At 50.1% G+C, this 27,444-nt stretch overlaps 1 protein-coding gene and 1 non-coding gene across 4 annotated transcripts in view; one reads left to right on the top strand and one right to left on the bottom strand.

Moving 5' to 3' along the window:
- The window catches only part of Zc3h3 (zinc finger CCCH type containing 3), an 84,728-nt gene extending 59,302 nt beyond the window's left edge, over positions 1 to 25,426 (top strand). For all 3 annotated transcript variants that reach the window (NM_001134865.1, XM_087556526.1, XM_087556525.1), the window contains 7 exon segments: positions 2,292 to 2,334; positions 2,412 to 2,570; positions 2,664 to 2,733; positions 5,065 to 5,196; positions 22,119 to 22,303; positions 22,889 to 23,235; positions 24,908 to 25,426. In NM_001134865.1, coding sequence (NP_001128337.1) covers positions 2,292 to 2,334; positions 2,412 to 2,570; positions 2,664 to 2,733; positions 5,065 to 5,196; positions 22,119 to 22,303; positions 22,889 to 23,235; positions 24,908 to 24,939 — 968 coding nt within the window. In that variant the 3' untranslated portion in view covers positions 24,940 to 25,426.
- On the bottom strand, positions 19,841 to 19,975 carry LOC120093992 (small nucleolar RNA SNORA17). Its single transcript, XR_015626262.1, has one exon. It is a non-coding gene; the product is annotated as a small nucleolar RNA SNORA17 (small nucleolar RNA).
- Positions 25,427 to 27,444: the final 2,018 nt, after the last annotated feature.

The following is a 27,444-nucleotide window of genomic DNA, read 5'->3' as shown; positions in this document are numbered from 1 at the left end:
TGCCACCCTGAGGACAGGTGTCCTTCACTGGAAATAGAGGCCACCTTAAATGCTTTGCCTCTACATGCCCTGAAAGCCTGGTCTTCCTTCCTTTCTCCTTGCTGCTTTCTCCTCAGACCCTGTAGTCTTTCCTGTGCCCTCAGCTCCCTGTACCTACCTACATCCATGCCCCAACTGCCTGAGCTGGCATAGTTATTCAACAGGGTCTCTGCTTCCCACTGGGACCCCACAGATGCTCTTTTCAAACTCAAGGGCACCGAGATTAAGTATAGGACAATTGTCCTCTGGCCAAAGAATCCCACAAAATCCCAGGAGGGCACTATCCAGACTCGTAGTTCATTTAAGCAGATACCCCAGGTACTTCCTAGCACCGGGCAGATTTCCCTAGTAAGTCTGGTCTTGTCTTAGGCCCAAAGTTCCTAAGGTATCAAGGTTCAGCAGAACACCCAGCCCTGCCTAGGGAGGATGTTAAAAGAGTGTGAGGAGCTCTCAGAGCCAAGTAGCTTCCAGGGTTTCCAAGGGAGAGGGTCTGAGTTTTCAACCAGTGAGGCGTGAAGGGCCGCAGTGGATCTGGGGTAGACTGAGGAGTGCAGCTCTGGAGCCGATCACATGTTCTCATGGAGGAGCAGGTCCTGGTTCTGTGGCTTCAGGTGCTTTAGAACATCCCCTTTTAAAACCTAGATGGCTTTGTCATCACCTCAGGTCCTCAGAATTTCAGAATGATGTCATTTGTGCCTCTTAGTGCTGTATTCATTTCAGCAGCTGTTCTGTAGGAAATTGGATCTGGTCTGGGAATGGTCATGTGCGTATTTGAGGAACCAGGGAAGCCATCCTGAGCAGGTCCTCCCCTGCCTGCCCTGTGATCCTGGGGTTGGCCTGTGTCTTTAAGAAGTGGGCAAAGCTGTGCGGTGAGCCTGGGCATCCCCCTCCCTGTGGATCCTGGAAGTTCTCAGGGATCCTCATCCCCATGCCATTGTCTTCTTCACGCCACACAGACACCTCAGACCCTGACACCCTTGTCTGCAACCACTGTGCTGTGTCTTTCTCCTCTCCTTCCCTCATCCCCTTCTCTCTTCAGTCTTCTCCTCCTCTTCTTGTTCTTCTGTCCCTTTCCCCCTCTCCTTCTCCTCTCCTTCCTCCCTCTCCTTCCCCTCTCCTTCTTGCCTCTCCTCCTCCTGTTTTGTTTCCCCATCATCATCCTTCCCCTCTCCCTCCTCCTTCTCCTCTTCCTCTCCCTCCTCCCTCTCCTCCTTCTGTTTTGTTTCCCCATCATCATCCTTTCCCTCTCCCTCCTCCCTCTCCTCCTCCTGTCTTGTTTCCCCATCATCATCCTTCCCCTCTCCCTCCTCCCTCTCCTCCTGTTTTGTCTCCCCATCATCATCCTTCCCCTCTCCCTCCTCCCTCTCCTCCTCCTGTTTTGTCTCCCCATCATCATCCTTCCCCTCTCCCTCCTCCCTCTCCTCCTCCTGTTTTGTCTCCCCATCATCATCCTTCCCCTCTCCCTCCTCCCTCTCCTCCTCCTGTTTTGTTTCCCCATCATCATCCTTCCCCTCTCCCTCCTCCCTCTCCTCCTCCTGTTTTGTTTCCCCATCATCATCCTTCCCCTCTTCCTCCCATTCTTCTACCATCTTCCTTTGTTTCCTGTTTTTCCCCCTCCTCTCTTCCTTCTCCCTCTCTTCTCTTTCCTCTTCTCTTCTCCCTCTAAGTCTAAAACCAATTTTTCTCCTGTATATCCTGGTCCATCTTTTTTACCCTGATATAAGCCGCCCTTTCTGTTTCTTTCCCAGGCTTGACAAAGTGAGGTGCCATCACCCTTTGTCATTTGCACAGTGGCCTCCTTGGTAGCCAGGCCAAGGATAGAGCCTAGAAACATTTCCATGGCCAGCCACTACCTCAGTCCAAGAACCTGCCCCATGAGCCACCTGGACACTGAGGGGAGCAGGAAGTTGGGAAGCCAGTAGGGAACCAGTAAGCAACAAATTGATCTTAGGGAGCCTAGCTGGTTGAAGGCATCAGGGGCTGGCAGACTGTTCTAGTCCTTGTCCTGGCATCCAAGGCTGCCCACCTTTGACATAAGCCATACACAGGGCCCAGCAGTTCCCCCACTCTTGCTACTTCGGCCCTCAGGGAGGGCTCCTGGAGGAAGCATCTATGCCTGGGCTAAGCGCTGGGGGTTCAGAACTCTTTGCCAAGATGGGTTGATAGGAAGAAGGTGTGAGCCAGCCAGGGAAGGGTAGGTAAGGGTTACAGTTGGCCTGTGGCCTGATGGGGCCTGTTCCTTTTCTCTATAGGACGCCTGGACCCTGCCACTACCAGCAGTCGTTCCTTGGCCAGGTGCGTCCCTTGAGGCTGGGAAGGTAAGGGCTTCCCTGCCCACTTATGGGCTTACAAACCCCTCTCCCTGTGTATAGCCGGGCCATCCAGCGGAGTCTGGCTATCATCCGGCAGGCGAAGCAGAAGAAAGAGAAGAAAAGAGAGTACTGCATGTATTACAACCGTTTTGGCAGGTGTAACCGTGGCGAATGCTGCCCCTACATCCATGACCCTGAGAAGGTGGCCGTGTGCACCAGGTGCCCTGTCCTACTTTCCTGACAACTTGGGGGGAGGGGGTGTTGTGGCAGAACCTGCTACCAGCCCTCCCCAAACCCTATCCCATGCTGCAGATTTGTCCGAGGCACGTGCAAGAAGACAGATGGGTCCTGCCCTTTCTCTCATCATGTGTCCAAGGAAAAGGTGAGTGTTGTGTGGTCCGCAGGCCCTCTCTTCCAGACAGCATGCCAGCCAGCCTCCAGGCAGATTGCACTGTGTAGTTTTCCTGGGTCTTGAGTTAGTGGCTCCCTCCTCATGTGTCCCTCCGACTCCCTGCTCATTGCCATGCCCTGGCTGTGTTGTGTTGCCTCTTCGTCAGCTGGAAGTAGCACCAGGCCTGGGCCCCAGCATTCCACACTCAAGAGTCTACTTTTGTCATCACCATTGCCCCAGGTCCTGCATTGGTACCACACTGCTTCCCAGCTCCACCGCACGTACAGGGGAGGGAAGCCTAATAGATGCTCCTAGACTATGGGACCAAGGTCTCAACCAGCTCCTGCCATGGATGGCATAATGGTCGGGAGAGCATGGCAGCATAGCCATGATTGCCATGCGCAGGTGTGCCCAGCCTGGAAAGCCTGAGAGCACTGCAGTCAGGGCCCAGTGCTAGTCACAGACCACTTGACCTTCCTTTTACCCACTGCCCTCTGAGAAGATGGCTGTGAGTGTGAGGGAGGGCCTGGGGCCAGGGCCGCAGTACAGAGGAGCTGGGTGGGTGAGGTCTGCTGCTGCTCCGACAGCTTTTCCCCTTGAGAAGCTTGGAGAGAATCAGCATTTTTCTCCCTAATCGAGCTTCGAAACTCTGTCGTGAGCAATTTGGAAATTCACGTCGAGTTTCAGGTTCATTAAGCGCCAGCTCCAAAGCCCGTGCGCACTCCAAGCTGTCTAATGTGTGGGCCGCACCAGCGCCCTGAATTAATGTTATTGTTATTTGTGTGGACGTGGCGGGGTGCAAACAAGGTTAATTGAAATGAGAACGCAGTTTCCTCTTGGTAACGGCCCCGCTCTGACAGCCAGGAGGAGCTCTGTTTGGTGCAAGAGTTGGCTTTATTATCCCTTTTTATTAGAGCTAATTTGGGCTCTATATCAAAAACCACATTAAGGGAATTGTCTATAGCTTCTCCAGCACCAGCCCAAACGGGGCCCCCAGCCCCTCTCCCCTCTGTGGCTGCAGTTAAAAGACAATTAAAAATAAACTCTTGCTCAGTAAATCACCCTTTGTTTCTTCGATTTCCCCTCCTCTCTCTACTCCAGGACTGCTGCCCCAGCCTCTTCTTCCTTAGCCTCAGATAGGCTCCTGCCTTCCCCTCCCACCTTGCCCCAGAAAAGTGACTTTTAAAGTCCACGAGCTCCTTGGGACAGGGAAGCACTCCTCAGACCCATTGCTAGTCCAAATGTGGACTGCCTGTCAGAAGGCTGAGGTGTGCAGTGTGTGGTGTAAGTGACTGCCTGCAGCGGAGGAGGACATGCTGGGCCAGGACAGTGACAATGCCATTCTCCAATCAGTCCAGGGAGGGCTGGTGGATGTCCCACAGGAAGGGAAGGTACAAAGTTGCCTGGAAAATTCAGAGGTAGTTTCTACTGTGGGTGGTCTCAATCCAGGACCTGTGTTACAGGTTTTGCTCATCTTGGGTTGCCCTTCTTCCCCTTCTAGGCCACATGCAACTGTGGCCAGCAGTCACCAGGGCTGCTGGAGCTCTCTTCTGAGAAAGGAACAGGGTATATCTAGTTCCTGGGCCGAGTTGCTTGCCCAGGCCTGTCTACCACAGCTGCTAGGGTGCGTCCAGACTGCTTGCTCCAGGACCCAACCTACTGATAGGTTAGGCCTTAGTGCTACCAAGTGGCCAGTACCTAGCCTGATGTACTGGATGTCCAGCTTCAACTATGCCCCAAGTAGGTAGTAGGCGCAGTTCCCAGAGCCCCTACCGATCCGTGGCTGGGAGCCCTGTTTCCTGTGCTCACATGTAGAGAATAGCACACCTTGGGAAAGTGACAGCTACAGACTGCTTAGCTCTTCCTTTGTATAAAGTTAGAGCAGGTGAGGGAAGTGGAGGTCTGCTATGGGGAGGTGGCTCCCTGGCCTCCAGCTGCTGCTGCCTGGCATGTGTGTTCATTTCTTGTGGGGTGTTTCTTTCTTTTTCTTTTTGTCACTCCCACCTTCCATGCACTGAAATCTCACTATGCAGCCCTGGCTAGCTTAGCGCTTGCTGAGGAGACCAGGTGGGTCTGGAACTCAGAGGTTCACCTGTCTCTGCCTTGCAAGTGTTGGGATTAAAAGTGTGCGCCATTACACTCAGCCCTGTGTTCATTTCTCCCTCAGGAGGGCTGGGGTGATGATCTCCGGCAGATTCTGGGTGGCTGTTGTCCAGGTGTGGGACCCTCTCAAGGGCCTACAAATTGTGGGATTTTGACTTGTAAAGTGAGTATGGTACAAAGTACCTTTGGGTGCCCACTTCTCTTCCCCTCTCCCCACAGATGCCTGTGTGCTCCTACTTTCTGAAGGGGATCTGCAGCAACAGCAACTGCCCCTACAGCCACGTGTATGTGTCCCGCAAGGCCGAAGTCTGCGGTGACTTCCTCAAAGGCTATTGCCCACTGGGTGCGAAGGTGAGGTCTGCCGTTGGCATGGGACAGATTGATAAACTGTGCCTCCTTCTGCATTGGCTTCTGTAGTCTTGCTCAGCTTTGAGGTGGTCACTGTAATTCCATCCATCTCACAAAGGACTGAGAGGTGCACCAAACTGCCCAGAGTCCCCCAGGGCCACAGTATCCCAGGGTCTCTTGCAGGGGCAACAAGGAGTTATGAGAGAGATATAGTGGCTCAGACAGCCAAACCCAAGGAGACTGCTGAGGGTTAAGGCTAGTAGTGACTGAAGCAGATGTCAAATGTTAGAAGCTCTATAGGACTGAGGTGACTGCCTGATGCTGTGTGTGTGTGTGTGTGTGTGCGCGCGCGCACGAGTGTGCGCGTGTGTGTACATCTCTCACTTCCATCTCACCTTTGATAGAGGGCAGCTATCCTCTATCCAAGAGGCTAGGGCTGGATTCCATTGCCCATTGGAGATACATACCCAATATGGAGTTAAGGGCTAGGGAATGGTCAGGAGGGCTGCCACCATATGCCTGGGAAGCTGGCATGCTGCCCTCTCCTAGATGCACAAGACTACTTACTCGGCTGCCCAGGTAGCTCAGGCCTACCTCCCTGCTCTTACAGGAAACTCTATAGCTGAGCCAGCAGATCTTACCAACTGCACATCTTCAGAAGAGCCCCAGGAGCCTAACCCTCTTCTCCATGCTTCTTATACCTCAGCTCCTCATACTGAGGCTCTATGCCTGAGGTGGGCCTAAACATGGCTAAGTACTCTTGGAGAGTGTCCTTTAGCCCCTAGTACCCTACAGTAGAGCCATTACATACCACTCGAGGACCTATGGAAAACGCTTTTGCTGTCTTTCCTGTCCCCAACCTCACTTTGCCAGTGAAGTGAAATCAAGACTAACAGCCAGTGTAGGGTATTTAAGTGCAAGGCCAGCCCCTATCCCTCAAACCCTGTGGCACGGGATAGCTCTCTGTTAGGAGCTTCACACCACAGGGGGCAGCAGAAGCACAGTGTATGTGCCCCATCATACCTGGGCATAAAGTTGCTTGAGCTCTTTGATGCTTTCTGTCTTTTATCCTGCCCCCCCACAAAGTGGCTCGAGACTCCCTTCCAGGGACACAAGAAATGACTTCCTTGAGCTCACTGATGCTTCAGTATTGCCACTGATACCATAGCATGACAGGAGCCGTTAGGTCACCTTGAAGGGCACTGATCCCTGGCAAGGAAGCCCTTCCGGGGAGGTGCGGACTGGCAGGCCCTGGCAGGGGCACTTTTAGGTGCTGGCCCAGGTGAGGGGCAAGACCCCATGGAGGCTGCAGCTGATTATTGTAAAATATTTCAATTTAAATGAAGATATCAGAGCGATATTTAAGTCCTGCTTCTATTAGTGGAAGTGCTTACTGCGTCCCTTTCGGCGTGTCAGCGCTGCGTCCCTGCTGCATGATGGATAGCAGCTTGTAATTATATATGGGGGAAAGCGCTGAGCAGGCCAGATCCAGCAGGAGGGGAGGCAGCAGTCTGGGCCTGTGAGGGTTAATTTTATTCTCTAAATAATATAAAAAGTGCTGAGTCGTCACCTTGCGCCTGAAGTAGAAGTCCTCAAATGGGCCCTGGAGAGTTTATAATATTCCACTGAATCAAGTGAAACTGTTAACCTTGCTTCATAAAGCCAGGGCTTGTTAAAGAGGCACGTTCCCTTTCCTTTTGAATAATTTAGCTGGGAGTAAGTCTCTGCTCCTTCCCTTTCTGGGGACCACGGGGCTGTTCCAGGTCCTACCACTCAGAGGGTAGCCTCTGCCAGCTGGCAGCCAACCCTCTTGGACTTGTGGACAGATTGGTAACTGCAGGTTGCTGCCTGTTTTGTAGTGTGCCTTTCACCGTCATGGTCAGGGTTTCACTGTAGTAGAAAGTGGCAAGGGTGGCACTGTGTCACTTCTTCCTGCCCCTGGTTGTGACCTAGGGCACACTTTCATCACTCAGCTGGGTGTGGTGCCAGCTTTGCTTCACCATGGCTCTCCTTGGATCATGAGTGTGCTGTGTGCGCGTGCTCCAGGGCATGGGAATCTGTTTTCTGTATAATGTTTACCCGTGTATTTGGTATGTGTGGGCCTTTGGGCACCATCCTTCTATCTGTATGTGCATGTGTGTAGACAGAATGTGTGTCCTAGGTTCTTCCACTTCCTGCTGAACCTGCCACTCGGCTCCCCACTCTCCAGTCAGTGCCTCCTACTCCCTCATCCCCTGCATGTGCTCAGGCCCCGGGACAGAGAGTTGGGTTCCCACCTGCACTAATCCATCCCCAACACTCATGGCTACTGAAGCACCGAGTCCTCCCACAGCATCCTTGGTTTCCCTGCCCATTGTTGTCTCTGCCTTCAGTCAGCCCAGAGCCTTACTTTGTGTGCAGCCCTTCCATTTTCCCCATAGTCTGTATGCCGAGTCTGTTGAAGGGCTTATCTTCAGCTATAATCGTAGTGAGCAACCATGTTTGGTACTGCTGACTCCACTAGCTGTGCTGAGGTGACTGTGGGTAAGGAGGGGTCAGACCCCAGTCCAGCTTGCACTGCCACTTGCAGCCATGACCCTGCATAGGTCATGACACTAGGGATGTTTCCTCTTGTGGGTTCTAATTCCTACATGTGCTGGTGAAAGAGCCATATGGTAGCTGACCATCTCTAGTGAAGGCTGCCACACACCCTGGGGACGCGCTGTTGTTGATTTGCTTATCTCATGAGGCCTGCACTCAGTGCGTCTTTATGTAGTGAGCATGTATTTCAAATGACATTCTAACCTGTCTTCCTGTCCCTTAGCGGAAAGCACAGCTTCATTGACCTGTAACTCACACAGCACGCCCACTTGTTTCGGTGTCATGGCCTTTGGTGTATTATTTTTTGTTTCTTTTCAGTGCTTAGGATTGAGCCTAGGCCTTCATGCACACTACAAGCACTTCACCACAGAAATGAGCCCTTGTCATTCATGGTTTGTTGTGTCTTGTTTTTTAATTATGGCATGAAGTGAAACAGAGCTAGGATGTAACTCCATAGTAAAGAGCCTGCCTAGCATTAGCAAGGCCCCGGGTGTGAATCCCAGAACCCCAAACAAGTCTGTGTTATAACACACATAGCAAGGCTTGCTATTTTATCCATTCCTAAGGCAACAATTGCCATTGATTAATTAGATTTACAATAGTGAATCAACACTTGGGGTGTAGACTTGGGAAGATCAATACACATTTATGCCTAGTCTGATCTACATACTGAGTTCTAGGCCAGCCACGGTGACAAGGTCCATCTCAAAAGTAAATAACTCTTCACAGTAGTCTGCATTCACCACCACTGTGCAATATTGTCAGGCCCTTCTCAGCACTTCAGACTGAAAGGCTGTAAATACAGTAAGCGGCAGCTCCCTTTCCTCCCTATCCCCAGCTTCTGGCAGCCTTGTCTGGGCATTCTCCATGATAAACTCGGGCAGTATTTGTTCCCGTGTCTGGCATGTAGGTTCTTTTTCTTTCTCAGCATAGTGTTTTCAGGGTTCATATATATATATATATATATATATGTATATATATATATATATATTAACTTCATTCCTTTTTATGGCCAAATAATATTCCATCACACGTGGACAGGCCCTCTGTTCATCCCTGCATATCTGTAAATAGACATGAGTTAGTGCCACCTTTTGGCCGCTATGCATGATGCTATAACGGACACTGGCATACAATATCTGCTTTTACTTCCTTGCTGGATCATATGTCAATCCTATATTTGTCTTTTTGTAGACCTGCCAAACTGGGTTCATGGTGACTGGACGATTTCATATTTCTATAAACAGGGCATCTTCCCCACCACATGTTGTGAATTCATTTGTTAACGCTAATATTTTTTATGGGTTCCTTAGGATTTTTGAAGCATAAGATCTATCATCTGAAGGCAGACAAAATGTTACTGCTCCCGTTTCAATCAAAAGGCTTTTTGTTTCTTTTTTTTTTTTTTTTTTTTTTTTTTTTGGTTCTTTTGTTCGGAGCTGGGGACCGAACCCAGGACCTTGTGCTTGCTAGGCAAGTGCTCTACCACTGAGCTAAATCCCAACCCCTTTTGTTTCTTTTCTTTGCCTGGTTGTTCTGGCTGGAAAGTCAATCCTGTGGAGTCAAGGTGGTACCAGGGGAGCCCTCTTCCTATTTTCTGCCACTGGGCGTGCTGCTGGCCGTGGGCTTCTGTTGAAGTGTGATGTGGTGGTTTCTAGGTAAAGCTGACCTTATGGGAGAAGTTTAGATATGTCCTTCTTGCCAGTTAGGAAAGTTCGAGAAAAATTAGTGCTGATTCTTTGTTAAATGATGTAGTAGAGCTCACCAGTGGGGCCTACAGTCTGCAGTCGCAGGCTTTCCCTGGGGAAGTATTTTTACTCAGTGCTGTGTGAGAGTCAATGTCAATAGAAAGTGTTTCTAGAAATGGACTAGTTTCATCATGTCAAATGTGTGTGTGATTGAAGTGTTTTCTAATTCTGTTTGTGGTGTCCAGGGTCTAATGAGTACCCCTTTCCTGAACTTGGTGTGTTTCCCTCTCACCTGTGTGGCTGGAGTTTGCTGATCCCCTAGACTTCCTCATAACCTCTCTGGCTCATTGACTGTTCTGTTGGGGCTTTCTTCCCTTTTCAGTTTCACTGCTTTTTGTTCTTTTCGTTTTTATTTCTGCTTGCTTGGCATTTATTTTGCCCTTTTCCTCCTCTAGGTGCTTGAGTTTTCCCTTTGTCTAAGTATATTTGGTTAGCTGTGTCCCCAGCGCTGTCCTGCTGTGCTCTCAGGCAGGACTGCCTGTCTCTGTGCTGCCGCTTTCTGACCCGTGGTTATTTAGATGTGTACTGCTCAGTTTTCAGGATTCTAGAAATGTTTCTTGTTGTCTTTCTGGCCTTGATTCAATGCCCCTATAGTAAAGAATATACTCTGCATAATTTTAGTATTCCTCTCTGCCCCATCCTCTATCCAGCTTGGACTCAGACCCATGCTAGTTAAATGCTCTACCCTAAGTAACCTTATATCCCCAACTATTTGTGTTTCTTTGGGCCTGTTTCCTTGATTGGTTTCGGTTTTGGTTTTTGTTTTTGTTTTTTTCCGAGGCAGAGTTTCTCTATTTCATCCTGGCTGTCTTGGAACTCAGTCTGTAGACCAAGCTGGCCTCAAACTCACAGAGACTTGCCTGCTTTTGCCTCCCAAGTGCTGGGATCAAAGGCATGCCCCACCACAGCCTGGCTTTTGGGGCCTGTTTTTGTAGCTCAGGGAATGAGCTGTCTTGCATTTTTTTCTATTAGAACAGGATGGGAAAGTGTAAGTCCCAGGACCCACCTTCCCTTCTTAACTGCTGGTTTCTGACCAAAACACGTGGCTTATTTTGCTGACCTTGAGTTAGAAGCAACTAGCGATTCACCTGTAGTCTCAGATACGTTGTCCATTTGTGTCCTTGTGTTCCTTGTGTATTTTATACTGGATTTTTTTTTTTTGAGACAAAAATCTAACTATGTAGCCAAGACTAAATTCAAACTTCAAACCTATTTGTTTTCCAATGATGAAACTACAGTTTGTCTCAGCTGTGCTTCAAAACATCCTAGACCACAAATGCCAGTTTTCTTTTGTTCTGTGAGAACATTAGGCCTCAACAAACATCACCATGTAAGGAAAAAGGAGGTGCTGTGGTGCCTGGGGGAATATGTCTTGTTCTTTTGTTGGATAAAACATTCTGTGATTGCATAATAGATTTTGCTGTTGAAAGTTTTTTTTTTTGAAAATTTGTTATTATTGTATGTGTATGTATGTACGACTGTATCGTGTATGTTTATTAAGTGGCCAGGTTTGTACCATCAAGCTCCTTCACCCACTGAATTGTCTTGCTGGTCCTAAAGATATTTTGAGTTCTGTATTGAATCCTTTCTGAGTTTTTGTCTAGCTTTCTTTTTCTCTTTCCTTTCCTTTCTTGTTTTGAAACAGGGTGTCTTGTAGCCCAACTAGACTTCTAACTCAGTATGTAGCTAAGGATGGTCTTGAACATTTGATCTTCCTGGCTCTATATTCAAAGGGTTGTGATTACAGGTATGTGTCCCCTTGCCTGAGTTATGTGGCATGGGAGACCAGAACCTGGGGCATTGTGCATAATAGGCAAGCATTCTGCCGATTGACTGTCCTTAGCCCTTTGTATCAAGTTCATCTCTCCTTTGCGTCAGTCGATTTTGTTGTGGTTGCTGTGTATACACATATGCATGTGTGTGTGTGTGTGTGTGTGTGTGTGTGTGTGTGTGTGTGTGTGTGTGTTCTGGCATGAGTTCACATGTGTGCATATGTATGTAAAGGCCAGAGAGTGACATTGGGTGTCTTCCTTGGTTGCTCTTTAGTTTTTGAGACAAGATGTCTTAGTTTCTGTTGCTGTGAAGAGACACCATGACTACAGAAATTCTTATAATGGAAAACATTTCATATAATGGAAAATAGTGGTTTAGACCATTATCATCATGGCAGGAAGCATGGTGAAGCGCAGGCAGACATCGTGCAGGAGAAGGAGCTGAGGGTTCTACATCTCGATCCACAGGCAGTAGAAGTAAATGCCACACCGAGCCTGGATTGAGCATCTGAGACCTCAAAGCCCAACTCCCTGACATACTTTCTCCAACACTACACTTATTTCTATAAGGCCACGCCTTCTCCAACAAGGCCACACCTCCTAATAGTGCCACTCCCTTTGAGCTTATGGGGGCCATTTTCTTTGAAACCACTACACAGGGCCTTTCACTGAAACTGGAGCACATCTGTAAACCCTAGGGATCATCCCGTCTCTGCCTTCCTGTCACTGAGATTATAAGCATGTTGCTGTGCCCAGCTTTATATGTAAGTTTTAGGACCAAACTCTCAGGTTCTTCAGCTTCTACTGCAAGTGCTTTACCACACCAGCCGTCTCTGTAGTTCCCATGTAGCTCTTTTATAAGGCTGGAGAGATGGCTCAGCAGATAAGAGCACTTGCTGCTCCTTTGGAAGACCTGGGTTTGATTCCCAGCACCCACATGTTGGCTCATGATCATTGGTAATTCCAGTTCCAGTGGATCTGCTGTTTTTCTGACCTCTGCAGGCACTAAGCATACACATCATACAGATACATACATTTAGGCAAAACACTAATACACATAAAGTGTTTTGTTTTTAAGAAAAAGCTCTTTTGTTTGGTACATTTGCCTTTTGAGTTTTACTTTATTAGGCTGGGCTTGTTGAAACAGGATGTCTGTGTAGGACTAGAGCTCACTATTTAGAGCAGGCGCATCTCCAGCTCGTAGTGGTTCTGCTCCTGCTTCTCAGTGCTGGGATTACAGGCAAGTGCAAGCACGCCAGGCAGGCCGCATGCTTGGAGTTGCCGCTCCCTCTTAGAGATTGTCCTTTTATCATTGTGTAAGGCCTTTTGGCTCTGCTTTCCTCGATCTGCGGCCTCCCTTTCAGACTGGATTGTAGCCGTTCCCCCCCCCCCCTTCTCTCTCTCTCTCTCTCTCTCTCTCTCTCTCTCTCTCTCTGTATGTGTGTCTATCAAATGTATGTATGTGTGTCTATCAAAAATTTGTTTGTTGCTTGTTTTGTTTTTGTTTGATTTTTCCCCCAAGTCTGGGTTTTTTCTGTGTAACTCTGGCTGTCCTGGAACTAAACTCTGTAGACCAGGCAGGACCCAAACTCACAGATATCCGCCTCCTGAGTGCTGAGATTAAAGGCATGCACCACCACCACCTAGCACTGGTTTTATTTGTTTTTACTGTGTGTGTCTTGAGTATTTGCCTGTCTGTCTGTCTGCGCATTGCTTGCATGCATGTAGTGTCTTAGTGCCACTCCCTGTGAGCTACTCCCTGTGAGGCCAGAAGAGGGCATTGGACCCTTTGGAACTATACTACAGACAGCTGTAGGCTGCTCTGTGGGTGTAGCCAGTGCCCTTAACCTCTCTGAGCCATCTCTCCAGCGTGCACCCATCCACACATCTTTTTTCATTTTCATTTTATTTTTAATCATGTATACTTGTGTGTGTGTGTGTGTGTGTGTGTGTGTGTACGTGTGAATGCAGGTATCCATAGAGGCCAGAGGTATCAGATTTATCTGGAGCTAGAGTGATAGTTGTGAACCACCTAACATTGGCACCAAGAACAGAACTTTGGTCCTCTGGAAAAGCAGCCCATACTCCAAGTCACTGATCCATCTCTCTAATTCCTCTCTGTATATATACGCGTGCACGTGTGTGTGTGTGTGTGTGTGTGTGTGTGTGTGTGTGTGTGTGTGTGTGTGTGTTTGTTTTAAAAAAAAACTAACTGTTTTCTTCCTGGCCACTTAGTTTCTATCAGCAATGACTCTGAGACTAATTATTTATTAAATGCATAGACCATAAGCTTTGATTCATTTCTTGACTAGCTCATAACTTTTTTAACCCATTCAGACTATTCTATGTTTACCACCTGGTTAGTTGCCTCTCTCAGTCTCGGCCCACTTCTTCCTTAGTTTCTTCCTCAGCATCTCTGTCAGCGTCTTCCTGAGTTCATCCACCTGCTGCTTTATGTCGTTCAACTTTCTGCGGCTGTCTCAGATCTCTCTCTAGTCTTTTCCTTATTCTATCCTGAGTTCAGCTACTTGGTGGTTTATGCCCATTTCTCTGGGGCTCTCTTGAATCTCTCTCTTATCCTCTCACTATTTTCCAGAATCCTTTCTTCCTGCCGGCGTCTTACCTCCTGTTTCCTGCCTGAGCTTTTTTATTGGCAGGTGTTGCTTACACAAGAGATCACACACACACACACACACACACACACACACACACACACACACACACACACACCAACCAGCCTTAATGATATAATCCTGGCTGGCTATAGCAGGCTGGCTTTGAACTCACACTGCTTCCCAGGTGCTAGGATTAAAAGTACACACCACCACACCCAACTTGCATATTTGTGTTTTTAGCTTGTCTATTCAGTTTTATAGACAGCAGATAACTAAGTCATGTTTTAAAATGCATTCTGCCAATATTTGTTTTTTTAAATTAGTGAGTCTGTACCATTTATATTTAATATGTAGGGTCAAACATGAAATCTCAGCACTCAAGAGGCTGGAGCAGGCTTGCCTTTGGCCTGTGGAAAGCTTGACTACATAGTAAACCCTGCCTGAGGCAAAATAAGTAAATAAAAATTAAAGCACACTCAACACTCTAACTTTCATTTCAAACACAATTTAGAAAGCTCAAAAGAGGACAGAAAGCTGGGCATAGTAGAGCATGCATTTAATTCCAAATACTCAGGAGGCAAAAAATGAAGGCTGATCTCTGAGTTTGAGGACAGTCTGGTCTACATAGCAAGGGTCAAGACAAACAGGGCTACACAGTGAGACCCTGTTTCAGAAAGCAGACAGACAGACAGATTCTGGCTTAGCACTATTTCATTTTTGTCTTGAAGAAGGCTATGCTATTTCTCTTTGGTTGCTTTCAGGGGTCTTTCTTTGTCTTCAACTTGTATGAGGTCTGATCATCATGCATTCTAGGATGATTTCTTAGCCTGTCCAGTTTGGAGTTCACTATACTTCTTGCACTATGTATTTGAGGGGTTGTTGTTTATTGTTTGTTTTTTCCGTTCTGTGTCCTCTACTACAGGGCAGTTAGGTCTCCTCGCTATCATCACATGGGGTAAAACTGCTGACTGCTCTGTCTTCTTTGTCTACTGTCCTCCTTAGTCGAAGACAGAAGCTTCTGGGGGTGTTGCCTCAGTAGGTCGGAAGCCCTGAGTTTGCCATACATGGAAGTACATGTCTGTAATTACTTATTTAAAAGGTAGAGGACTGGAAATTGAAGGTCATTCTTGGCTACATAGCAATAGCAAGTTCCAGGCCAGCCTGGGCTACAGGAGACCCTGCCTCAAAAATAAACAAAATGTCTCTGCACACTGCCCCTCAACCCAGAGCCATACCTAACAACAGCCTCTCCCCTCATCTTGGTCTTCTACCTAACTTTTTTACTTTGTCATTCCTGTGATGTCCCTTTGGCAGAGTCCTATGTCCTTGTTGGGTTCTCTTCTTCTAAACCCCTTGCTGTTCTCCCCATCACATACACAACTGCCCTCTGCCTGCTTCCTCAGACCCTGCTGATCTTGCATGTCCAGCTCACTCAAATTGGCACCTCCCTCACAGCCAAAGGCCTCAGTCTCTGCTCTAGAACATCAATTCATTTCCTAAGGACCGTACAGCCCAGCCCCATCTGGAAGTAGATAGTTCCAGGAAACACTCTCATCAGCTATCCATATCTAATGGCCTTGAACCTGGAAGTCCCTAAGAAGCACAGTTTTCCTTTTGCCCCATGCACTGTTCCTGATGTGAAACTCAGACCCTGCCCTGTGGGGCTTTGGTGCTCTGGTGTTCTCCAGTACTGGTTGAATCTGGGCCCGTCTCAAGGCTGTACTTGTGATTCGAGTACACTTCCCACACTGCTGCTGCTGTTCCCTGCTCTCCCAAACCTAGTGCCAATAGACACTTACGTGATGAATAAACTTTTACTCTGGAATCATTATAGATTTACCAAAGGTATGCAAAGATCCCGTGGTCACTCGTGGCTCCTTTGCTGCTGATACCTCTGTACCCATGTCTGGTCAGCAGCTAGGAGGAACTTGTGGAACAAACCAAAAGCCCATTAGAGAGGCCTGCTGCTCCATTTATGTGACCTGCTGCTGCCAGCCTCTGTCACCATCTGAACACACTTCACGTGGGCTTCTTCAGCTTCCCACCCATCTTCCACTGCATTTATTCACCAGTTTCAGGTGAAGGAGGCTGGGTGAGTGGTTGTGACTAGGACAGGACAGCAAGAATGGACAGGGCTCTCAGAGGGTCCATCTGAGCTTTAAGGTGTGGATGCAGATCTAATTTTAGATGGTGGGAATGAGGCTAGAGCTTTCCCTGAGGATAGGGGCCATGAGCAAGCCATCTGGTGGAGAGAGTGCTGGCCATGACTGCAAGCTGGGTCTCAGGAAAAGTTAGCAGATGTAGACGTCAGGAACTAGAGGTACGGGCAGCTCAGTTGTTGTCCACAGGCCTGTGGAGACAGCCTGTTCTTGGCTGCAGGGAAGCATTCTATACAGATCTTTATCCTTTCACCCTTCACAGTAGCTACAGGAGTGCAAGCTGCCTGCTAGTAAAACTGCTGCCATGCCTGTGCTAGTCTAGAGTGGGCAGTTGTGGGGAATGGGCAGTGGCCCTCACTGTGGCACATTCTCCATAGGGTAAGCTGGATATAGGACAGCCTGGAGCCATTGTGGGAAGCTGCAGGCAGAGGACAATGGGCAGGGTGTATGCACCCAGCTCTGTCATCCATGAACATGCTCAGCCAGCATTCTGCCAGCTTCTCTCTGGGCAGCCTCACAGATGTTGGCATTTCCTTCCAACCACTGGAGGCATTGGGAGTTTTCTTGGACTGTTAAGCTGTATTTCTCTGATGATTGTTTTGCTTTGTGAGCCCTGTGTGCCTTTCTTTCTGATAATTTTTGCTCAAATGTATAGTCTCCCTTTGGGTTTTTAGCCTTACTGACTTGGAAGAGGTTTGCTAGCACATGGACATAGGCCTGTAAGAATAGCCGCTAAGCATCCTGGATGTGATCTTAGTGCGAACCTTCACTGCGAGTGCTCACCTTCTCTCTTCCCTGCTGCTAGGCATCCTTTCCCTCTTGGTGCAGCTTGGTTTGTTTGAGACAGGGTCTTCTTACATAGCCCAGGCTTGCTCAGACTCAATTGCTTAGCTTTCTGACAGATGGGAACACAGGCATGACTCACCCTGTGTGATTTCCTTAGTAGAATGTTTTTCTTTTTCTGAAAAAAATATTATTTCATTTATTTTTCTGGCATATTTTTGAAGAACAAAAAAAAATTTTTTTTTTTGAGACAGTTTTTCCTGTGTAATCCTGGCTGTCCTGGAATTCACTCTGTAGACCAGGCTGGCCTCAAACTCAGAGAGATCCACCTGCCTCTGCTTCCCGATTTTGGGATTAAAGTTGTGTGCCTCCACACCAGCTAGTTTTCATTATATTCACCCTCATTCTTCCAAAAGTATATTTTTCTCCCTTCATTCACTCATTCATTCCTTTTTCCTGTGCTGGGCAGGTGTAATACCACTGATCCAGGATGTAAAGTTGAGAGTCACTTTGTCAAGTTTTTTTTTCCCCCCGGAGCTGGGGACCGAACCCAGGGCCTTGCGCTTGCTAGGCAAGCGCTCTACCACTGAGCTAAATTCCCAACCCCACTTTGTCAAGTTAAAAAGATACTTGGGTTGTTTTATTTGCTCGTTGGTTTCCTTTTTTATTTTTTATTTTTATATTTTTCTTGAAAGCAGAGTCTTGCTAGCCTCAAACTCAGGAGTCTCCTGCCTCAGCCTGCTGAGTGATGGGATCACAGGTGGACCTCCCACCCCTGGCACACTGGGAGTTCCGTCTGTGCATCAGGGCAGTGAGAGTGGACATAGGCCATTATCACTGTGCTTTCCAGCCACTAAAGTGACACTGTTACTATTACAAATAGAATAGAATGGGCTGGGGATGTGACTCAATTGTAGAGCTCTCACTTAGCATACATGAAGCCCTGGTGTTTTTGTTCTTGTGATGGTATATATGTTGAAGTCAGATGGCCTCCATGGGTTAGGTCTCTCATTCCAAGCCTTTGTGGGTTCCAGCAGTTAAACTCAATCTGTCAGGCTTCCGGGCCAACTCTACCCACAGGACCATCTTGCCATCCCCAAGTCTGTCTTTAACTAGCTTTCTGCCTTTTGTTTGGTTGTTTTGTTTGATTTCCTCGAGGCCCTGGTAGGTTAGGTCTCTTCATGCAGCTTCTGATGCTCAGTGTGGGCCCAGATGATCTCCTCATGACAAATTCTTTTCTTCAAGACTGTTCTGGCCACATAGAGAGTGGTTCTTCTCTCTTCCGAACTTCTATGACTTTGATTTGTTCCTGAAATAGGATCGCCTTGTAAATTCTTGGAAAACTATAATGAAAACCCCCTGGGGTTGGAACTTTCTTAAATCTTAATTGAAGTTCCTTTATGGCAATAAGAACATCCAAATTTTGTTATTCCTTGTTAATTTTACCTGTGTATTCAGATTGATGGCCACACAAAGCTTAACAATGATCTCTCTCTCTCTCTCTCTCTCTCTCTCTCTCTCTCTCTCTCTCCCCTTTAACTTTTTATTGGTTCTTTATGAATGTCTCATCATGTACCCCAATCCCACTCATCTCCCCCTCCCCTTGTACCCACCCTTGCAGCTCACACCCCCAACAGAAGAACAATCCCATCAGGGAAGCGGTGGCGTCACAGTGTCCCACAGTGTAGTCTTTGTCCACATTTCTTCACTTGCAAACTCTCGTTGCAATGACTGGTTGGTCTGGTTTGAGGCTTCTGGCTTCTGCTACACTGTAAATACTGGAACCTCACTTGGACTCCTCCTGTTGCTGCCCTGTGCCATGGAGATCCTTAGTTTCGGATCTGTAGGCCTGGCCACCTCATGCCCTCCTGCGGTCCATGGATGGGGTAGATGTTGGGGTGGGCCAGCTCAAAGCCCTGGATCTGGGCCTGAGAGGTGTCTGATCTGACCCTGCTGGCTCTCCTGCTCTCATGACCTCAAGGCCTACTCACCACAATGCCCACAACCAGGGCCAGCCCTACCCTGCTGCCCAGACGAGGTACAGGGCCCACTCTCCTGGATGTTACAGCTGGTGAGGGACACAGCCAGTTTTCCCACTCTCAAGACCCTGGGGCCAGCTCTCCTCTGCCATAGATGGTGAGGGGTGAGGGAGTGGAGGAGATGCAGGGCCAGCTCTCCTGTGTTCACACCCTCAGGGGTGGCTCACTGACAACCTTTACATCTATCTGGGGCCAGCTCTACTGTGGTACCCAGGCAAGGTACAGGGCCCACTCTCCCAAGTGCTGCAGCCAGTGAGGCGCAGGGAAAGCTTACCTGCTCTCATGCCCCCGGGGCAAGCTCTCCGACAGTGCCCAGGTGAAGAGTGGAGCCAGCTCTGTGCAGCCCTCAGACATCAACATGGTCCAAGTTGGCAGCCCAGAGCAGGGAAGCCTGTCTGGCCCTTGGTGGTAACAGACTCTTCCTGCTGCAGAACCATGGACCCAGATGTGGCTCCTGATGACAGCACCCCACTATAGTCCCAGGTGGCATCACCAGCTAGCTACTCACATCAGGCTGTTCCTCACTACCCTTGAATCTCCAGTTCTGTCTCTCTTCATTGTGCCCGCATCCTTCTGTTTCTCTTTCTCTTCCATCTCCTACCACTTACTTGCTCCTCTGGGGTATCTGGGGTCATCTCGGGAGTGCTCTGTCCCACTTCTGCAGTATGGCGCCAGACAGGGGTCATCTGGGGAGTGGTCTGCCACCCCTCCCCCCACAGGCCTGTGTGGCACCAGACTGGTGTTCATCACAGGCTGGCACCCTGTCCAGACCCCCATGGCACTGGTTTGTTCCTTGCTCGGTCTGCCTGAGTGACCCTTGCAAAGGTCATCTGTCTTGAGCTCATTCCTACCTGGAGCCATGGTCCTAGGTGGGAATCTTCTAGTCTCTACTTGCTCTCTGTCCTGGATGACTGGAAGTGTCAAAATGTCTTAGGTTCATTCTTTTCAGGGAATATTAGACTACTAATCATTCAGATGTCAGAGGTCAGAACCCAGAGCATGAACATCGTGTCCCTTCTCTCTGCCACCTACTGACACGCCGCACGTATGACACAGCAGCCACACCTGCAAGGCCTCTGGGGCAGGTGGTCTTTTCTTTTTTTAGTGTAGATGGTTGACTTTACAGACATGGCTTACGCTCTGCCAGTGAGCTGTGGCCTGCCTCATATCTCTGTGTCACCCCAGCATCTGGATGGGATTCGCTCCTGTGCTGCCATTGCTTCTGTCCTCATGCCTTGCTTCCTGGTTATTAGTCACGAGAAGGTGCACCTTTTGAGTTTCTTGGCTTTTATTCCTGCTGTGTTTTACTTCTTTCCTTCTCATTTCTTTGGTTCATTTTTCTGCTTATGTAATAGTGAGAGCCTAACCCCAGGTCCTCGCTTAGATTGCTGGTCAGGCCTTTGCAGCCTGGGAGGGAGGTGGTCCCTGCCTCTGCTACCTAAGAATTTTCATCATAGCTCTTGGATAATGTAAGGAAGTTCTTCACTTTTTTCCTAGAGTTTTAGGAGTTTTTCAGGAGTATTAGACTAGCTTAAAACACTTTCAGGGAAGAATGCACATGTGTAAAAAAAATGTGAAGGGAGGAGAAACTAAGTTATTTTTCATTCAATCTATCAAAGATTAACATGTAATCAATGGAAAATATAATTCCATATTGTACATACTGTAAGGTCAATCATGTTTGACCTCTGCAGTGCATTTCTGCTGACATCCATTTTAGGTGCTTGTGGGTCGTAGTACAGAGCGGTAGGGCCCAGCCTGCCTCGGAGCCAAGCTCTGGTGGTCTGTTATAGCTTTGACAAAGCATGTCTGTGGGGCACTTGGCACCACTCTAATGTGACTGTTTACATCGGACACACCCACGATGGCTCACGTGGCCACATGCTCACATGCGTGCTGGTAGCAAGTCTGGCCGTCCCGGCCTCCATTCCCTCTGCCTGTCAAGCTGCCCTTAGTTTTAAGGCCCAGGTTGCCGGCTGGGCCTGGTGCATAGGAGCTCACGTCCTTTAAGAATGAATAAGTGAGTCTGTGAGGGAGGAACCTTGCCTGTGCCTGCTTGTGGAGCAGGTGGGGTACCCACATGACAGGAGTAAATCATTCTAGGGTGCATGCTCTGTCCAGTTCCTCTCACTGCAGCCGGACACCTGTGGAGAAGTGTATATACCACTCTGTGTGAGGCACTCTGCCAGGCTTTGTCCTACTTATTGAAAGCAGGGTAGGGACACCCCTTCCCTCATGTGATACATTCCAATAGGGAGGTCATAAGACCCGTGAGGATGTGGCTCTAAGACTGTGAGACCTACTTCCTGCTGGCCTTCCATTCTGTAGCCATGACTTGGGCTGCGCCGGTATCATGTCAGATTTTGGATTTTAATTCTTGGCAAATCCCATGAGTTCAGTGGGGGTGTCTCAGTTTGACCTGTGGCTTCTTGTTTCCTGGTTCAATGGAAGGTATAATTTGGATGCCCACAATTAATTAGACTTGGCTCTCTCTGCCAAGTTGTGCCTATCTGAACTATGAGGAGAGGGAACCCCTCCTTTGCAGAGGCTTTGGATTTGTAGCAGGAGGGCTACAGAGTAGAGCTTAGGTGCACTGAGCTCCAGTCAACATCCCTGAGTCTCCCCCTGGCTGGCCTTGCCACTATACCCTGGGCAGAGGCTTCTGGAGGCCCTGATATGGTCTGGTAGACAGAACTGAGTCTAAGCCTTGGCCTGGGACACCTGCTGCCTGGCATGGCCCTCCCCCTCCCCTCTACACTGGTATAATTAGCCCCATGACAGGTGCCATGGATCGAGTGCCTGGCCCAGCCCTAACCCAGTGATGCCCGGCCTCAGCCGACCTGCTTTCCCTGCTAGCCTGGGCTCCTAGCCCAAACCCTATCCCATGAGGTCCCCTGAGGCCTCAAGCCCCGCCCACCTTCCTCTGCCCTAAACACACCCACTGGAGTGGAGACAAGCAGACAGAGCAGACAGGCAGAGCCCCAGCAGTAGCCTGACCTCAGACTCTGGGAATCCCCAGGCAGGTGCTGGCCCTGGCCCTGCCCTCAGTGCGTGTCCAGGTGGAACAGCTCTAGCCTGGTGGCCTCATCATTCCAGCAAGCCGCCTTTAGATCTGAGACTTGGTGGGCAGCTTACAGGGTCAGTGGGCTCTCACTGGGCTGTATTTGGCCCTCCTCTCCGTGTGTAGCCTCGTATCCACAGTCCTATCAACTGTTAATTCTTCCCCTAGTGTAAGAAGAAGCACACACTGCTGTGTCCTGACTTTGCCCGCAGGGGTGTTTGTCCCCGTGGCACCCAGTGCCAGCTGCTTCATCGTAACCAGAAGCGACATGGCCGGCGGACAGCTGCACCTCCTATCCCAGGGCCCAGTGATGGAACCCCCAGAAGCAAGGCCTCAGCCGGCCATGCACTCAGGTGACATATCAGTGGGTGCTGCATATGTGAGTTTATGTGAGCTGGAGGTGGCCCATTCCTGCTCTAAGGACATTTAGGACCCTCTGGTAAAGTCTTCCTCCAACACTGTGGGCTTTAGATCCAAAAGGGAATCTCAGTTGGAGGCAAGAGCCTTAAGATACCTACATTCTGGATCCCTGAGTGTGCAGACTCACAAACACCCCCATGCATGGAGGCTTTCTGAGACCCACTCTACAAGAAAGGGCATGAGCCCCTGAAGGACAGGGCTATCAGAGTTGTGCCCATAGCCTATGGATTCTAGGGATTCCCTACAGATGAACCCTGGGCTCTAGAAGATGAGAAATAGAGCTGGAATTTCACAGGCTTTAGCCCCATCTGCCTCAGGTGAAAGTCTCTGAAACCAGCATGTCCTTGGACTGTAGGCCAGCCTTAGATCTGTATAGACATGCCCAGTGGCCTCTAGGGTTAGGTAGGGCAGTCAGGGACTGGGAGCCCTATTATAGGATCCGGATCATGTAAATAATTGGCAAGCACCCTCTCTCTCCAACATTGCTCACCCTCACTTTTGTTCCCCCTTTCCCGCAGGAAGCCCACTACTACTCCGCGCCCTGCCAGACAGATGTCCAGTGGTCTGGCTTCCAGAACGGAGGCCCCAGCCTCCCCTCCCCCCTCCCCAAGGGTATTAGCCTCCACCTCTACCCTGTCTTCAAAGGCCACTGCTGCCTCCTCTCCTTCCTCTTCTCCCTCCACTGGTTCCTCCACCCCTTCCTTGGATCAGGAAGAAGCTGTCTCTGGGACAGGCGGGGCAGGCTCAGGAACAGGCTCTGGCAGCCTCTGCAAGCTACCATCCTTTATCTCCCTGCATTCCTCTCCAAGCCCAGGAGGCCAGACTGGGCCCCAGGCCCCCAGGAGCCCCCGCCCGAAGGACTCAGGTGAGCAGTCTGGCCCCTCCTGGGTCTTTTTAAATGTACACTCAGAGTGGCATCTCTGGGTAGGGCCTGGGAACTAGTGTACCGGGTGCCCAGGGCAGGCCACTGAGGAGCAAGCACAGCAGTGGCCGCCTTGAAGACCACCCCAGCGAGGGCTGATTTAATTAGAAAGCACCCATTTCTGTTAATTTGTTCTGGAAGATCACCGCACACTCCTGGAGAGAACAGATGTTCCTCTCCCCAATGAGCGTTTGGGGCCTGGTAAATGGCCCCACTCAGCCTTGTTTAGGAGAGAAAAGAGGATTTTATGGCTGCAAACGACCCTTTCTGTAAACATTTTACAGCTCTCTGCGCGTTTGAGTGACGATAAACCCCACGCAGCTCGGCGGGCTGCAAATTTGCGACCATACGGCTATCATTTTATTGTCATATTTCACGGCCGTAATGTTAATGGAAGATGCTTGCTGCAGGCTTCTCTAACAGCCCCACTGAGCACACTGAAGTGCCTGCTGGAGGGGCTGCCTCCTGGTTACATCGTCCTTCTTGGGTGCAGAGTAGATGATGCCAGGCCCTTGCCCACCTGGAACCTAGGTGGACAACAGTTCCTTCCGTGTAGGTGGTACTGTCTGGGGAGCAGCTGGGGACTCTGAGGCAGCATGTGTCTCTTAAAGAGCAGGAACCCAGAAGTTAATCCCAGGAGGAAAGGAATCACAGGGTGCGAGTACCCTGTGTGTAGGCTGGGCAGACTAGCACAGGGCTCCAGGAACTCCTGAGGCTTCTTCAGCCAGGAAGGGAGCTGGAGGGGCAAGTGCAGCTGCGCTGGGACAGCCTCTGGCAGGAAGCCTGGCTGTGCCTGTTGCTGCAGCCCAGGGGACAAATGGGGGCTAACCTGGCCGAGGCTGTTGACTCTGCAGGCCTGGGCCCAGCTGCTGGGCCTCACTCCTGTCTTTGGCTGGCTGAACAGTGAATGGAATTAACAGCCCTGGAGAAAGGAACCCCGCCATGAGAGAGGCCTTACAGGGACATGTGGGCCATGCCACAGAGCCACATTGAAATAGCTGTGACCATCAGGACACTGGCACCTGGGAGAGTGACACAGAACATTTATGAAAAGAAAGCTCCCTCCAGGCAGGAGCCCTCAGTATATTGCACCCCAGGGACCTTCCTGCCTTCAGACCTGTCAGCTTCTACTGGTCTACTCAGCCCACCGTCTGGGGCCACCTGCTCTCATACGCCTCAGTTTTCCCTGTGGAAAGCACACCTGCCCTGCCTGTGTCTGGCAGCCTGCTCCCAGGTGTGAGTGTGGCATGTGCCTGCGTGTCTGCGCGCACCAGTATTTATAGCTCAGCCTGCAGAGTGTTGTGGCTCCTACCTGTGGGCCCGCCCACTGCACAAGGGCTGCCTGGCCCTCCTAAGCTGCCACTTAGCCCAACAAGACCTTGAATTGGCAGAATCCTGGTCCCTTTCCTCTCTCTCTGCTCCTCTCCTCAGATCCTGGTTCATTGCAGGAACTGAGGAGGTAGATAAGACCTGGGGCTGGCTCCTTGCAGACCTTTGCTGGACAGGCCTGGGCTGGTAGTTTTCCGAGAGGCCTGAGCCTCAGCCAGAAACTTGAAGTGGGGAAGTTCCTGCTGGGTTAGAGTGGCTTGATGCTTGACCTTTGCTCTCTATATAGGGAAGCCGCTACACATCAAACCACGCCTGTGAGGCTCCCTGGGGACCAGCCCGCACCTACCTCAGACCCTCACCCCTGGAGAGAATGGAGGCTCTACCCACCACTGCTCCTGAGGAGAAGCAGCCTGCCATTGAGCCCAGCTGGGGCTAAAAGCAGGGATACATAGCTCCTCCCATTTGGCTCACAGCCGCTGGAGGCCTTTGTGTGCCCAGGCCTTGTTCTCCCTCAAGCCAAGGCCCTGTCCGTTCCCTGTTCCTCTCCTTCCCCTCTTCCCTTTTTCCCCTCCTCCCCTCCAAGGCACCCAGCCTCACTCTAGGACTTGTCCCTGGCTCCCCACCCATAAGGATGCCATGTGAGTTCATCCTAGCCTGTCTCCTGTGGTGGTGGCAGTGGCAGTAGTTGTAGGACTGGTGTCCCCAACCCTCCCTACCCAGGACTCCTGCCCAGGGAAGAGGCTACTGGCCAGGCCTCTCTGGTGGGCATTTTATGTTCAGCAATAAAGGTTTTATCCTGTGTCTAGTTGGCTGTCTTGACTACCACACAACCACAGGACTGTGGACATGTCAGGGACACAAGAGTATGGCCTGCTCTTGCCAACTCTTGTGGGGCTCAGAGGCAACCTTTCCCCTTGGCCAGGTCAGTGTAAATGGGGTGTTCTGGGTTGCAGGTTATCGTCAAGTTACATGGGACAGGCTGGGACTGAGGCACAGGAAGAGAAGGCCTGGCTACCCTGGGGAAGGGCATGGCTTGGATAGACCTCCCCTCTGCAGGTGTCTTCTAGAAGACTGGGTTGAGATCTTGTTTCCTCCCACAGAGATGCTGGATGGGGAAGACTGGAGACACAGGGTCATTCAAGTGGCCTTTCCAAGGATGAGACATGTATCATCAAAGAATTTGTTTACAGGCCTGCAGTGATGCAGGCCAGCCATGCCCTGGTGTCTGTACTGATGTTTGTACCAGTCAGCTACTGCCTCACGCTGCCCTGTAGTAGCTTGAGTCCAATACGCCCTGCAGTGACTTAATACCCCAAGCCCCTCAGCCTTTGTTGTACCAAGTCTGTCCTTCAGGATCCTAGTGCCCACCCCACACACAGGTGGCAGTGACCTCTGTCTGCCCTTAAGACTGTAGGAGGTATAGGTATGCTGTTTCACACTCTACCACAGCCCCTGCCCAGGAGGGGGTTCCCTCACCCAGGCTGCAATAAAAAAACTGAGGCCAAGCCATGAAAATGTCCAACACTGGAAGGTCTAGCCGTGTACGCAGAGACCCCTCACCATCACTGCATCACTTTATCAAGGGCCTGCTGTAGCAAGTTTAGCAACATAGACCAGTCTAGAAGAAAAGCACGAGACCTGTCGGTGAACGGATTGGAGTCCCCTGATACTGGAGCCCTGGAGTTTCATGGGCAGGGTGGGCCTTCTGGAGGTAGTGTGTAGCTCAGAGGTAGAATGCTTGCCTAGAATGTGAGACACTAAGTCCACCAAAATGAAGCATCTATACCACAGCCATCCAGTACCATTGGGCCTGCATCATCCTCCCCATGCCTCTGGGGTTCCCACCTATGAGAACAAAGTTTCTGGTCTCCCTCCTCTTCCTGGGTAGAAGTAGAAATAAGCAGAGCTGCAGGATACCAGGCTGTGGCACTCACCCATTCCCTGCTCCCACCTCTTGCCCTATGGCTGATGCTCCATGGGCTGGCAAAAGGACATGGCTGGCTTCAGGCTAGGATCCTTGAGCACTCTAGCTTCATAGGTAAGTTCTAAGCGAGCACACCCTCACTTCCCCAGTGAGCATCACTATAGGTAGGGGTCCTGAATGGGTACCTACTTCTGACATAGCCTGAGACAGCCATGGTGGAGCCATCCTTTGTGTTCAGCACTTAGCAAGCACCTGACAAGAGTTGCATACAACAGACCATACTGCATTGTCTGGAGGGGCTCCATCTCAGAAGCAGCATGCAGCTAATCCTTACATGCTCTAAGTCCCAAGGAACTTAGTGAGACATTGGTGTATGTGAGCAGCCCCAGGGGCAGGGCCTGCTGGACAGAACCACACATCAGGAATTTATGTGCTCCAAAGCTGGTCCCCTGAGACTAGCCAGACAGCTTGTCTACCTCCCAGCTGAGGAGCCTTGCAGCTACACTGATCAGAGGGCCCAGATACGGCTTCTCTTCCTCTAAGTGGAGGGCCCTAAGGTAGAGAATGTGCCCAGAGGTGTATTTGTAGAGGTCTGCTTCTATGTGCTTAGAAGAAGCCATGGGGACCAGGGATGGGAATATGGGTTGGGGGTGCGGGGAGGGGGTGTCACTGGCTGCTACCTGGGGGCTGCCAGTGGGCCTCTTGATTGGGCCTACTGCTCCCAACTGGTGTCCCTTTATATTCCTTATGGAGTGTGCACCCACTAATGGTGCCTGGATTATAGCCAGGAATGGGGATAAGGATGGGGCAGAGCAATGACCAAGCCAAGGACTCATCAGAAGCCTGGGATGCTGCCTTCCACCCTTTGCTGGAGACAGATTCTGTCCTTGTCTATAACT

The sequence above is a fragment of the Rattus norvegicus genome, chromosome 7 (genome assembly GCF_021556685.1).
Source record: "Rattus norvegicus strain SHRSP/BbbUtx chromosome 7, alternate assembly SHRSP_T2T, whole genome shotgun sequence".
Classification (NCBI taxonomy): domain Eukaryota; kingdom Metazoa; phylum Chordata; class Mammalia; order Rodentia; family Muridae; genus Rattus; species Rattus norvegicus.
This window is presented reverse-complemented; position numbering and strand designations above follow the sequence as displayed.